The 14,279-nt window shown below is 40.7% G+C and overlaps 1 protein-coding gene across 3 annotated transcripts; it reads right to left on the bottom strand.

The window, feature by feature from the left end:
* Positions 1-4,618: 4,618 nt before the first annotated feature.
* dmbx1a (diencephalon/mesencephalon homeobox 1a) lies at positions 4,619-10,750 on the bottom strand. Of its 3 annotated transcripts, none has more exons than XM_078935250.1 (5): positions 10,485-10,750; positions 7,826-7,994; positions 6,727-6,921; positions 6,123-6,516; positions 4,619-6,038 (listed from the first exon to the last, which is right to left on the bottom strand). In XM_078935250.1, the coding sequence occupies exons 2-5, from the start codon at positions 7,976-7,978 to the stop codon at positions 5,596-5,598; spliced, it is 1,185 nt and encodes a 394-aa protein (XP_078791376.1). In that variant the 5' UTR covers positions 7,979-7,994; positions 10,485-10,750; the 3' UTR covers positions 4,619-5,595. The 3 variants fall into 3 exon arrangements, with proteins under 3 accessions (XP_078791376.1, XP_004078989.1, XP_078791377.1); XM_004078941.5 differs by having other exon boundaries at positions 6,727-6,905; positions 7,825-7,994; positions 10,485-10,742; XM_078935251.1 differs by lacking the exon at positions 10,485-10,750 and adding an exon at positions 8,492-8,849.
* Positions 10,751-14,279: the final 3,529 nt, after the last annotated feature.

Raw genomic sequence — 14,279 nt, 5'->3', positions numbered from 1 at the left:
GACAATAATGGCTGAAGTTTGTGCTTTTCTGAAAAAGGGGGCAACTGAAAATCTAATTTATTTATTTTATGTAATCTTTATTAATCCAGGCAGGACTTCGGAAATGGCCTTGTCTTAGCTAACTGTGACTTATTTTAGCTAACTGCTAATATTTTAGCTAATTGCCTTTTTAGCTACTTGCCAACTATCTTAGCCTTTGTCCAAATTTCTACGACATAGTGCCCTATATAGTGCGTTCGCTATTTAGTTGTGCTGTCCAAATCAACAATTCCTAAATCAAGGGCCCTAGAAATTTCCCAGAAGTCTCTGCGAAAAAAGTATGCATCGATGCTCACTAAATTGGCGAATATAGACCACATAGCATTGGGTTTGAACAATGTTTGCGAAAAAAAATTGTATTTACAGTTTTTCTCAGTCGCTTTAGTACAATTCTCAGATCAGAATGAAATTCTCAAAACTATTTGTTCAATCTTCACATCATGATGTCACTTGTGCACATCATATAAGCAGTTTCTCACTTCTTTGAACAAGTTGCAATTGCTTTGGTACATCCATGCAAATGATTATGTACAATTCTCTGCTCTTTGCTACATTATCAATTGTTTATGTCATGTTGATCAAATGTATTATATAGTTCACTGTGCAATAGTCTTACTCCTCAAAACACCTAGTCATTAGTTCATTGTATAAGTCATTAACTACAAAATGGTTGACCAAGTTGTCATAATGTGACAAACATATTTCGCTGCATTGCAAGAGAGGATATTCGCTGTGATGTGGATGAGAATTTGTGGCCTAACATACAGGAACGACAAGAGGTGTAGGAAGACCACACCAATTCCTACTGCACTGCCTGTACTGTTGGACAGAATATTGTCCTATCTCCCTTTGTGTTACTGTTTGCAGTGGGTTTTTTCTATGTTGGTATGACATGGTCTGTCAACAAATTACAAAATGAACAATAAAAGTGTAAATGGGAATCTTTTCCAGTCTCTTGCAATCAAACAAAAAAGCTGTAACTTACATTTTACAATAATTGTCATCCAAACTTTAGCCATAGTTTACTTCAGAACCTCCCTCTAAAGTACACAGTTATATTGACAACATGACTAAGTAATTTGACTGTCTTGTTCGTAGACAATGACACAAAGACTTGACATTCTGATGGCACTGACATGTTCAATGACATAAAGACTTAGTTTTGAGAGATGAACTAAAGATTTTGAGCAAGTTACAGGCTTTTGCAAGAAATCCATAGTGTTTTGCTGTTTGTACAAATTGTTTTGAGAAATGCACACACATATTTGCAAACTTCAATTCTGATCTGAGAATTGTACTAAAGTAACTGAGAAAAACTGTTAATACAGTTTTTTTATTGGACTGTTTTCATCTTCAGAACACAGTGGTCGTTGAAAAACGCTCTTATCAATTAGATTTTTACTTTGTGAAATCGATTCTGTCATAGTCACCGTTAAAAGAAAGAAAAAGTAGTGAGCATATGTTGTGTCCGAATTCCTTCACTACTTACTCTATAGTGCACTAAATAGTGCATTCGCCATTTTGTAGTGCTGTCCAAATCTACAATTCCAAAATTTAGTGTCCTAGAAATTCTCGGTGGAAAAACTAGTGTGCATCAATGCTCACTAGATTGGCGAATATAGACCACAATATATTGCGTTGGAGCAATTTTTGCCCAAAATATTTATTAAAATATATTTATTTAATAAACCATCAACATTTTAATTTTCAGTAGACAGTGGACTCATAAATAATCGTTGCAAAACACTCATATCAATTCAATTTTAACTTTGTGAGATCAATGACGTCATAAATGGCGTTTAAAAAACAAAACAAAAAAAACTAGTTAATCAAATTGCTTTTAAAATCTAGGGCACTACATAGTGCCGTACTGTTTAGTTTTTTAGTAGTTGGGGCTTAGGGTGAGAATTTGGACATAGCATTAGTCAATTGTGAGCTGTTTTAGCAAGCTGTTACTATTTTAGCTACTTGTCAACTATCTAGTCAATTGTTAGTTATTTTAGCAGCAAGTGAGCAATTGTGATTTTAGTAATTAATTGCCTGTATCAATTCTGTTAAAATCTGTAAAAGTTAACAATCTGAGCTCATTTAGTGAACGAAATGAAAAAAAAAAAAAACATCAGTCAAAACTTTAATTGTGTTGTTCGTATTATATGTTTTCTTGTCAGTAAATTATTAACTTGTTTGATTTCAAAGTATTTTGCTTTTATTAGTTTTAAAACTGATATAAACACTGATATATTCTGATATAAATATAAAGCTGATAGTTTGGCGACTTTGATAGCTTTTCTTTAGGCTTACAGCTAGTATTTGGATTTATTTTGTATAGTTTTAGAAAATACACAAACGGCCAGGAGTGCATGGGATCTGAACCAAAAAACGCCCTTCAAATGACTTTAGATGGTGTTCCTTACTCATGGGAGCTCTGGATGTGTGATCTCAGTGCTGACCGGTGGATTTGGTGCCGAAAGCGCTGCAGTTCAGCTCCCCGTTGGAAATGCAACCTCAGGTTTTAGCTGCAACCAGATTAAGAAAGGAGAGAATGGGGCATTGTCTTCTCTCTAAGAAGATTACCTGGGGAGGGGCGAGGTGACAGTCGGAGTGTTTAAGAGAAAAAGGACAAGAGGAGAACTGAAGATGAAGTGGAATGAATGGAGGGTGGTCCTGGATTCACTGTTCAGCCACCTGTTGGGCACCTCCTGATACCTTCGATTCTTTAATCGACTTTATTCGGATTCTTGATACTTTTAGGGAGAACTATGCAAACAAGCGAACAGTTTTGCTTCCCTTAAAGGGTACGGCATGAGTTAAAGCTTTTGCCTTTTTTGCATTTGATTGCTCTGCAGCTTTTCTCCCTTCCTGCTGTTGGTTTCCAGGAGGGCTTTGATGTGTATCTAAGCTATGCTCTATTAGAGGGATTTCCCTGGGCCTGACAGCTCAGAGAATATGCTGCGAAACGGCCGTGCCACTGAGCTAAAAGAATGCTGGAAACAGGATTAGGATCATATTCTGGCAGACCCTGTCACTTCCTCAATGGACCGAGGTTTCTAACGCTGGCACTTTTCGTTCTTGCGGTGGTTAAAACCTTTAAGAGAACCATGAAGAGGAGGGAGAGAAAGCCCTGACTGAATGGTACACTGTGATTTTTGTGTGGAGGTCTTGATCCGAGGGTGCAGAGAGAGAGAAGCAGGGGAAACCACTGAAAAAAACAGCCTGCAGAGCTCGCATCAGATCCCTCGCTAAAAGGAGGAGTAGATGGAGACGTGAGCGTTTTTGAGTGTTAGCCCTTGAAGCAGCTGATCTAGTGCCAAAGACCCAACACACTTGACCCTGCAGCGGTACAATCAAGCAATCCAATCCCTGTTCTAGCCTCAGGGTGTGTGTGTGTGTGTTTGTGGGGGAGGATGGGCGTTCAGAGAAGTGAGAGCTCTCATAACAGGAGTATTGCTCCGTTTCCTGCTCCGCCTCCCCACGGGAATAAAAAAGAAAAAAAAAAATCCTGCCACACAGCTGAACAGATTCCACCTCTGGATAACAAGGACACGCTTATCGGGGTGTGTATCACACCGTCTGATCAGTCACACCAGCGAGGCGCCCTTGGCTGAGGACAAACGCACAAACATGTTTGTGGTGTAATAAAACACAACAAGGGTTGGGGTGAGATGTTACAGCCATATTAGCGCCGCTAATCTGGTGAGCTCATTTTCCTCCTCCATCCAGTTTGGGAGGAACGGCCATTCATAACCTGCCGGATAAAAATGCACAGCAGCTGCATTAGTCATTTAAACACACACACACACCCACACACACACACACACACACCAAGGCCGATTCACTTAACAGTACAAATATATCACTGAGCTAAAGTAGTGCAGCTACGTGTTAAGTTTATGAGGATAAAGTAAGGGTGGTGTGTGTGTGTGTGCACGTGTGCGAGAGGCAGAAATAGCTGGGGGTGAGTGGGTGTTTTGGGGGGGGGGGTCTGTACATTTTGACAAACCATGCTGTTACAGATATAATAGCATCATAATCACCGCCCCGGGCCGTCATTCTTCAGGATAATGGCCTGCTTATTCACTGGGGAGGCCTCCATGTCTCCACGCTGCTTTTTTAGCAGATATTCCACATGAAACTGTTCTCTTCTCACATCCTCTCTTTTCTGTTTTTATCGTTTTCATCGCAAGCCCCTACTGTTGCCATTTTGCACCAAAAAAAGTATTTTTGGATTTTTTTTAAATTAACGTTAGAGGAAAAAAAAAAATAAGATCTTGTTTTCATTCAGTTTCAATGCAAAAAAACAGGAAATAAGTCACAAATTCTTCCCCTATTGGCTGATTTTCGTTGAGCAAAAGAATCTGCAAATGGGGGGAGAAAAATGAGATCTTATTTTAAGGAAAAACAGAATTGTAGTCACCAAGACATGTTTTTGCAAACTAAGATTATTTTGCTACTGAAAAACTTTCTTGATGAGATTAATTTTCCTGAAAGACGGAGAATAAGTCCTTTTATTTTCTTAAAACTCAGATTTTTGCAGTGCTGTCAATAAAAACAAACAAACAAAAACAAACTGCAGCCCTTATTATAAAGCTCTTCAAGCAAAGTTTTTATTTTCATTTACCGGTATTTAACATCAACAGTAATTCAAGACTACATTACAAAGAAAAGCAAAACCCAAAAACGGAACACGGCGAAGGCTTTTCTCCACCATCAGAACCTATTGGTCACAGAAACGGCGTCAGAAATGACACACAGGTTCAAATATTCACTCAAGGAGTATTTCCACTTTCTTTCCCTTTCTTACAAATGGCAGAAGGCTTTGACTTTCCAGAAGTGTTCCCTTTTTAAAAACAAATGAACTCGTGACAGAAAGCGCTGGAATATAATCTTACAATCATTACAACGATTACCCTACAAGTAAACATTAATAGATAGCTTTTTTTTTTTTTTACATATCATTTTAAAATAATGTGCTTTTTGTAATGAGAACATTAGGGATGTGTGTGAAGTGCTTAGTGTGGAGAAAAATGCATTTCACCCTCAAACAAGATTAAACATTAATGAGAAAATCAAAGAAAAAGAGATTTGTGTTCTAAAATCAACAGTTTGTGTCATTTAATCTCTTTCAATTTTTATTGTCAGTATCAAGTTAGTGACTGCAGATTCTATCAATATTAGAACTGCTAAAGTAGCCATTGCTCAAGACTAAAGAGCTTTTCTTAATGTGCTGTTGTGCAGTTCTCGCTGTAAAACAGCTGCTTAGATGAAAAGTCTCTTTTCCTGCACATGTAATTGCCATCCAAAGTGCCTCATTCTCATGTAAACAGGATTTGCATTGTCATTTAACCCCCGTCAGCTGTTCACATCTTTTAGTCTGAACCGGCAATCATTTTAGCAGCAATTACATTTTTTTTTTAAACTTTTACTTTGAAGTCATTTTTACGCTGGAAGCTCCAACTGAAACGAGTACAGAAGCAGATGGTTTTGGTGGATGGAGATGTTAGGTGTCAGCAGACGGGCTCTCGGACATGCTGTGGTGTCTAGTTAACAGAGCCAGCCTCAGTTGGACAGCGTGTCCAGTCCCAAAGAGGCAGCGTGCTGTTTGGCCCGCAGACGGAGGTTCTCGATGCTGGTGGTCTTGCTGTTGTGGCTGCTGAGGCCTCCTGCAGCCGAGGCCTGCAGCAGCGGGCTGTTCCACACCTGCTGGGCGTGGTGGGACAGAGACTGGTAGTAGGACTGGCAGGGCAGGGAGCCCAGAGGAGCGGGAGGCATGCTGACGTTCATTCCCAGGTACGGGAGGGAGGATGGGGCCGTCAGCTCAAAACCCGGGTAGTGCACCAGGTTATTGGTGGCGGCCATGTGCTGGCGGAACTGCTCCTGGAGACGAAACAGGCTCAGCGGAGAGGAGGAGTAGGAGTGGGTCTGAGAGAGGGGGCCCGTGTTGGTCAAGCTGCTGCTGGAGGAGGAGGACGGAGTCACCGATGGAGACACTGAGGGAGAATCTGACAGAAAATGTCCTCAAATTAGTGCATGTTTCTGTAAAAACGGCAGCTTTTCTGCCCGGCCGGTCTGCTCTGAATCTTTACCTGGTTTAGGGCTGAGCCGTTTGCATCCCGGGGAGGCGTCTGCAGGGGTCAGCGCCCTCTCGCACTTCATCTCCTGTCCTGGAGCTTTACACTCATCCTCCTTGTCTGTGGCGTTGTCCTCCATTGCTGACTCGCTGCCGGAATGTTCCGCAGAGGTGACGTTCAGCTCCATGTCCAGAGCGACAGGACGAACCCCGGGACCCTCTGCCGTCTCCGAGGAGGAGGAGGAAGAGCACGACTGAGGTAGCTGGGGATCAGGAAGGACGGTGGCTGAGGAGGAGGCGTCCTCCTTCTCGCTCCCTCCTTCCCCTGACTCCTTCTGCTTCTGAAGCTGCTCCTTCTGGAGACTGCGCTGCTTCTTCCTGAACTTTGCTCTGCGGTTTTTAAACCAAACCTGGTGGCAAAAGTGCACAAATTCATGAGATTCCAATCACTCATCTATATTTCATATTGCTTATTCACAAATTCTCCATTTTGAGCCCCTATTGTTGCCGTTTTGAAGATTTTTTTTTCCGGCTGCCTGTCTTATATTCATCTACAAAACAGTTCCTGTAAATGTAATGCAGTCAGGCCTGTCATTCTGCACGAATGGGGTCTGTCAGACCTGGACTCGGGCCTCGGGCAGGTTGGTGCACATGGCGAGTCGCTCTCTCATCACCACATCTGGGTAGTGTGTCTTCTGGAAGGTCTTCTCCAGCGCCTCCAGCTGCTGAGCGGTGAAGGCCGTGCGGCTCCGGCGCTGTTTGCGGTGCTGAGATCCGTAGCGAGCCTCCAAGATGATGTCTTGAAATGCGAAGCCGTTAGGAGAGAAAAGCACACGGCGAGTTTTATTTTACCCCAGACAACAATCTCTAGTGTACATGCAGTCTTCATGGACGCTGATCAAACATATTGCTCTTTATGTATTATAACATTTGAAAGAAACAGATCAGCGATTTGATCTGAGGCCGGATGAAACACTAAATATTTGTTCCTCGACATCAAAACTATAGATAAACTCCATTTAATACTTTACTTTTTTCATGCCAACAAATTTCAAAGAGGAATGAACCTGACAGATTTTAAATTACAAAAAAATTCAAGAGTACAAAACAAAAACCTTTGGCCCCAAAAAATGAGATAAGGCCTTAATAAAGCATAAAGTGTCCAACATTACCTAAAAACTAGAAGTGAGTTTAATTTGATAGAATCCATCCAGAAATGTCGAACGAGGGCAAAGTTGTGTTGGGATCGTAGAAACGGATCATTGCGTCACTTATGGATCATTTTACCAGCAGTTCAAATGTAAAGTCAGATAATTCCACAGAGATTAACAGGGATTTAGGACCTAATTCATTAAATATTTCCGGTGTTTGAATTATTAAAAAAAATGGATTAAAGAAAGTATAATAAATTGTATTTTTTGCGCAATCTTTAGTTTTGAATAGTTTTTATAAATAAACTAATCCCAATGTCGGGACTGAATCCATATCTGGTGCTTTAGACATGAAGGAGGGATGAATTTAAACATTGTGCGGCACAAAACCTGTAAGAACCTGGACTCCCTTAAAACAAAGAGTCTGACTGAATCTCACAGAATCCAGTGATTTATGATGATCAGAATCAGGAAGCTCGTATCACATCTATCTTGAGGGGCTCTACCATTCCCGCCCCTGTTCAGCATTCATGCGTGACTCGTGTCTGCGTGTATGCGCTCAATTACCAGCCAGTCTCTCCGCCAGCGTGAGAGCGTGCACAGAGGGCCTGTAGTCAGGTGCGTGCTGAGCCTGCTGTGCAGCCTGCTGGTGCAGGTTGTACATGGCGCTCAGGGAGTTCATGGCGTGCAGAGAGTAGCCGTTGACCCCGTAGTGCTGCATGCTGGGCGTTTGCCTCCTGGAAGAGAGGACGAGGCACGGTTCAGGTCAGCAAGACATTTCTTCTAACCAAAACTTACCGGAAGCAGTCTGATGGGAATTATTTTATCACATTTGGAGAAATACAAAAACAAAATAGGCATAGAAAAGTTAATATTTTAATTGAACAATTTTGTATTCTTGACTACAGTTAAGCAGACTGATTAATTTCAGGCTCATCAGCTTCTCAGCAGGGATGTGTGTACCAATTAAAGACAGAGAATTTCATGTGGAAGATCTTAAAGATTCTGCTTCAACTATTTATAAAGATACTGTTTTTTCCCCCTAAAATAAATAATATGTTAAATCATTGTGCATATCTAGTCTTTCATTTTCCGTTTCTAAATCAATTTTAATGTTTGATCACGTTTATCTGCACTTTTTTTCAGTCACGTGGTGAATTTGAACAAATGTATTGCGGTCATTAAACATGTTGGTTAAATACTGGTTAAACATGTATTTGATTAACTATTTTACTGAAGCCAGGCAGCTTCTCCTCTTTTTCTTCCACTTTTCTGTTTCACTCCTGGAGGGAATCGCGGCCTGGATGTCAAGCGGTCCACCGGGAATCCTCCCCACGCGCCCGATCCGCCGCTCCAGCGGACGGAGCGCGGAGCCCCGTGAGAGCGCGCGCTTAAGTGTTATTCATTAACATCCAATTATCGCTCTGTTCCATCCATTAATTATACAAAAGACTCTTAATTAGGGTAATTGCCCCTCGTTGTCATAATGAACCGTGACGAATGCGTAATTCATGAGTTATTATTCGCGCTCTATCAGCAGGAGCCGCGCGGCAAAACGAGGCTAAGTTGTTACGGGTGCCGGTAAGGAAAGCCAGCACTTCTCACCTAGTTTGAGCTCTAGCCTTTATTTACTTATTTAGTTATTATATTTTCCCATGTTTATTAAAAACTGTTACAAAATAGTAATAATAATAAAAGCAATTTGATAGAGGTAACATTTAGAAATAGCACGATTTTTTTTATCTTAAATTATGCAGACTTACACGGGTTTATTAGATGAAATGCTGGAGGACACGATTACATATGTATAGGCAGAGACAGCTGTGTTCTCAAACTGGAGAAGAAATGTCAAATGTGGCACCTGCAGATGATCAAAATGATCTGCAGGTATGAGACAAACATATGAAATCCGCCTTTAGATGCAAGTTTGTGTTTGCAGGAATAAAATCCAGTCTAATATTACTAATAACAGTGGAGTAGTGCGCATGCTCAACTCTGTGGCCGGTGAATGTGAACGGAGCGGCGGGGGAAAAGTTTAATTCGCGGGGACAGAAGGTGCTTCGCTAAACATTTACTTTACTCCCCCAAGTATTTGAGCAGAATAGGCACCTCGCCCCCCCTCCACCCCCATCCCACTGCACACACACACAAACACACACCTCCACCCTCCTCTCTCTTGCGGCCTTTTATCCCGCCGCCCCCGGGGCAACGTTTTGGCTGAGATGTATGGCTTCTCCGCGGGTAAAAATATGCACGTTGATCCCCATTTGGCTCCTCGTCTAATGGAAGTGCAAATAGGTTTCGACTGCGAGGAACTCCATTCATCATCACGGTTGACACGCCTGGACCTCCGCAGCGGGGCCGGGCCGGTTAGACTTAGGCTCCTGTTGGTAATCTGCCAATAATCTGTTTTTTTTTGTTTGTTTGCAATTTCATTTTATTTAATAAACGCAGTTCCAAATATAATGCTTCAATAAAGCTGAAGTTTAGATTTTCTTTTCTCCGCCCTGCAGATTAAAGGCAAAGATGCGGAGATTGATTTGGTTTCCAGCAATAATCCCGTTTCTCCTGTACAAACCAGAGAGTGAGCGTCTGTCAGGGCAGCCTTTGTCATTCATAACTGGAGGCCTCCCGGCGGCCTTTGCGAGGCTCCATGGTCACATCGTCATTATGTAAATTGTCAAATACAGCGCAACTTTTTGATCCTCCCAAATGAGGAAACACGTTATTTGCTTCCAGGCCCGGGGGGCTCGCGTGGAGCTGACACGCAGTTTGCTGAGTCACCAGTGGGAAGCTGTCACGTTTGACCTCCATTTATTAAAGGACTATAATAGTTTGGGGTATCTACGATAAGTTTGACATCGGACGTTTTGCTTAACGTTGCCTAAAATTGCCTCAATTTTAAAGTAAACAAAAACTACAAAAATGAACGAATCTGAATAAACCAACAAGCTAACCATGGAAATGTTAGCTATTTGTTTTTGCCCCACTTAAAACATCTAATTACATTTTTGAGCTAAGACTTTTAAGTTTTCTGAATGACAACAATAACTCAAACAAATTTGAGGTAAGGAACAACAAATATGCCACTGTTTTCCTACACAAACATAACAGTCCGCTAGCCTATTCTGCAGCATTTAAGACTAATACTGTTGTTTTTAGCTTTATAAATAAAGGTATTTTGAATTCAACACGTTCTTTTGTTGTTTTTTTTTTTTTTTTTTTACCTTTCCTGTGTTGGATCTTTTTTTATCCGTGGACGACAGAGAAAATTCCAGCTCCCTCAGACTTCAGCTCTCTCCTCCGACCCTCTGTTGAGCCCGCTTGTTGTTTGTTTGTCTTGCTCCGTTTAAAACTTACAGTCCGCACGCGCAGCTCCCGCGGTTTCTCTTCGTCTCACGCTGAAGTGGGTCGCCGCCATCAGCTGGCGCGCGAGACCCCCGCGGAGGGATCTTTAAGCCGCGCCTCGCGGGGGCTTCCACGCTTCCTATTGGCTCTCCGCCCTGTCAGATGACGTCACGGACAGTGTGGACTTTTATGACCAAACACGAAAAGTTTGACCGCGTCAAGTTTGTTGACGTCCTTACGGCAGCTATTAATCGCTTTACAGTCGTCAATAAAGTACTTCAATGTTAAGGTTTCAAAACCCGCCATGTTTGTTTTCACTGTTTAACATTTTTTTCGGCCTGTTTTATGGTTAAAAATTTAATAACAAAACATGAATTAAATGTTCAAGAAATATGCAATATTAACACATTTATTCTTATTATATGATTATAATAGTTTGAAAATATTCTGTTAAATTATTGGAACCTTAATTTACATTTAAGGAAAGATAAAAAAAATATTTATCCAAAGATGAATTTGATTGAATGTTTGAGACTTTAAAGGAGGTGATGGCCGCAGACGCCATGCATGGCGGGAGCTGCGGCCTGGAAGGATTTCGGATGCGATGCAGGAACGACAAGACGTCGTCTCAGTCTCTAGAAAACCCCTGTCTTGAAATGACTGCGGATAAGAGGATTAGGGCAATAATGCCCTTCTCTTTTTGAAGGGTTTTCAGAAAAGATTTTATACTCCTGGAGCAAAACCGTTTAGGTAAAGAATTAAGGGCAGCGCAAAGGTTCTTTTTTTTTTTCTTTTGGTAATAATTTATTTTCTTCTCATTTTCTCACCTTGATGAATAAAAAATGATTTGATGGAATGAAGGAATGTTGTTGTGCATCAAGACTCAAGTATTTCTTTTGTATAGTGCGCAATTGTTGACTCACTTCAATTACTTCAAATTCTATTCTATCCTGTTCTGTTCTATTCTGATATTATTGAACAAACATTTATAGGAATATAAATAGACACATTCTAATTCTATGAAAATGGGAAATTTTCCAAACCCAATTACGCATCCGTTTGCAGCACATTCGTTTCGGTGATCCAATTAGATTTAAATAAGTTTACTAAACAATAAAGCTTTTAAAAAAATATCTTATTGCTATTTTATTTTATTTTGATTACGTTTCCCCCCCACATAAACCCTTTTTTCCCTGGGAAACTGGTGCGTCTCTGTGAATTTCGGCTTTTATCACTTCTTTTTTCTTCTTCGAGGTCTGAGAAAGAAAGAGGATTAACTTGTGAACCAATGGAAATAAGAACTTAAACGGGAGGTAAATCTGGCCACTGTCTCTTTGTGAGGAGCGTCTCTAAAGCAATTAAAGCGAGAAAGAGTTTCTTCTCAGCGCCTCTCCACCTAAAGCTCCTTAGAGCGAGCGGAGCTGTCCGGCGCATTTGATGGGTTTAAACGGCAGAAAGCGGCTCCCCTCACCGCAGTACAGTCAGACGCAGCCTGGACCGCTGCTCAGGACAACACAACCTCATTTTGTTCATAATAACACACATTCTGCAAGTTCATTTTTCATATGAAAAAAAAGTTCATCATCGAATTCACATCAACAAAACAATTAAGCTGCTGATTTTGTCATAAATTCTTTCTAGGATAAGGATCAGGACAAAAAAATCCTCAATTTAAGAGCCAATAAATATTCCTAATGATGTTTCTGCAACTTCATGAATACATTATTGGTGCAGTCCAGCCAGCCTCAGCCTCCCGTGCACCATTCAAGGGTATTTCAGCATCTGTTCATCCCAAAGCAATTAATCATTTTGATGTGTAGTTTAGAATCGACGTCTTGCAGGGGACCTTTTTTTTAATTTTTTTTTTGACAAGAATAACAAAGCAATTTGCCAGGAGCCACATCCTAGACATCTTATTGGCAGCAAACCTGCTCTTATTTTATTTTATTTTTACATTTTTATGAGTTCATAAAGGAGAAATAAAGACAATAGAAGGATGTTTTGATTTATTTTGACACCTCCTGAAATCCTTATTCTTTAGTGACAATATTTCAGAATTTTCCCCTGAAAATCCCTCCTTCCAAAAGTTTTCAACCTGTCAGTTCCCCCCCATAAAAGCTTGATAATTCCCCCTTTTTTCTTCACTCTCCTGCCATCCCCTTCTCCACATCTTCTTGCCCTCTTTTCTGCCCCCACCCTTGTCTCAATCCCTCTGTCTCAATTCTTTTCCCTTGCCTTCTACCTCTTTCTCTCCCTCCCTGGCCCGGATCCCTTTGCACAAGGGGCTCCATTGTATGGTTTTAATCCAGAGGCAACACAGCTTTAGGGACATGCAGGGATAAAAGGCCCATCAAGACCACAACTTTATGGGGGCAAATCTCTCCCTAATCCTTCGCTTTATCTAAACAAAAGCCCCCCTCCCTTAATCCACCTATGTGTTGAAAAAAAAGAGAGGAAAAAGCAGAGAGTGGCAGAGAATGGCAGAGGAGGGAAAGGAGAGAAAACAAGAGATTGTTGGGGGGGGGGGGGGGGGGGGGGGGGGGGGGGGGACTCAAACTGCTGATTTAACTGAAGGGGATCTTTGAGGTAGGGGTCAAGGTTTCCTGAAGGAGGTGAGTGATGCCCGGAGTTCTCACCTGCAGGAAGATCAGGTGTTAACTGAGCGCACATAATGGGGAGAAACATCACCAGAATAACACCAACATAATCCAGGCTTTGACAAAACAGGGTTTTAATCTCAAAAAGAAACCCAAAATATCCTGCAAAACACAGAAACCAATTTCAACAAAACATTTGACTTTACATTAAACATGTAATACATTTAATTTTTAATTTTACTTATTAATACTCCAGGAATTCAAATATACTTTACGTGCAAAGACTCAATTATTTGGGGACAGATTAGCTAAATATTGATTGTTAATTCTGTTTGCAGTTTTATTTGGAAATTTCTCTTTAATGCCTCCAGAAATAAAATTTCAAACTTTTACAACAAAAGCAGACATTCAGTCTTTATTAACAACAAAATATGCAGTTAAATATTGATTTTAACCCATAATAGCCCATTTTTCCCAAAAAATCAAATTATTTGAAATCTACCACAAACCAAGTGGACCACAGAACACAGTTCTGATGCTTTTATGGGACACTAATGTCACCACAAATTCTTATATTATATCGATATTCTGTTGATATCTGGAAATATGACATAAAAAAATAGAATATTTGTTGTCAAAATGCTGGTTAACAATGCTTGATGGTGGCTGTAGCATTTTTGGTTCTCATAACAAAAAATGTCAAAATATGGATTCAGAATACATTTTGGTCAGAAATTTGTATTTTAGATTAAAAAGTTGTAACGATTAATAGTTATTTTTTGCATTAAGGTGGACAAATCATTTATCACCTTAAACCAAAGTTTTTTTTTTTCTCTCCTAATGAAATACATCCTCCTCACTTATTAAAATACGCTTTCCTTGTCCTTCCAATTAAAGGAATGAGAGCACGAGGGCAAATCTTACCAGCAGTGACAAAGCCAAAGCTCATCTGTATAACAGGAATCCCTGCACTTTCTCTCAAACCATCTGTCTTTTGTTCAGGAAATCCCTCTGCATCAGCTCCTCTTCTGAGTCAAACTTTAATCTGCGGCAGATTCCGAGTTCAACTTTGACCTT

Source organism: Oryzias latipes, chromosome 17, assembly GCF_053564925.1.
Source record: "Oryzias latipes strain Hd-rR chromosome 17, Olatipes_Hd-rR_3.1".
In the NCBI taxonomy this organism is placed as follows: Eukaryota; Metazoa; Chordata; class Actinopteri; order Beloniformes; family Adrianichthyidae; genus Oryzias; species Oryzias latipes.
This window is presented reverse-complemented; position numbering and strand designations above follow the sequence as displayed.

Bases quoted from the DNA above. Each gene is read 5' to 3' on its own strand.
- dmbx1a (XM_078935250.1), bottom strand. From the start codon at position 7,978: ATGCAGCACTACGGGGTCAACGGCTACTCTCTGCACGCCATGAACTCC. The intron at 6,517-6,726 runs GTCTGACAGACC...TTTTGCCACCAG, and splicing joins TGCCCGAGGCCCGAGTCCAG to GTTTGGTTTAAAAACCGCAG. The intron at 6,039-6,122 runs GTAAAGATTCAG...ATTTTCTGTCAG, and splicing joins ACGGCTCAGCCCTAAACCAG to ATTCTCCCTCAGTGTCTCCA.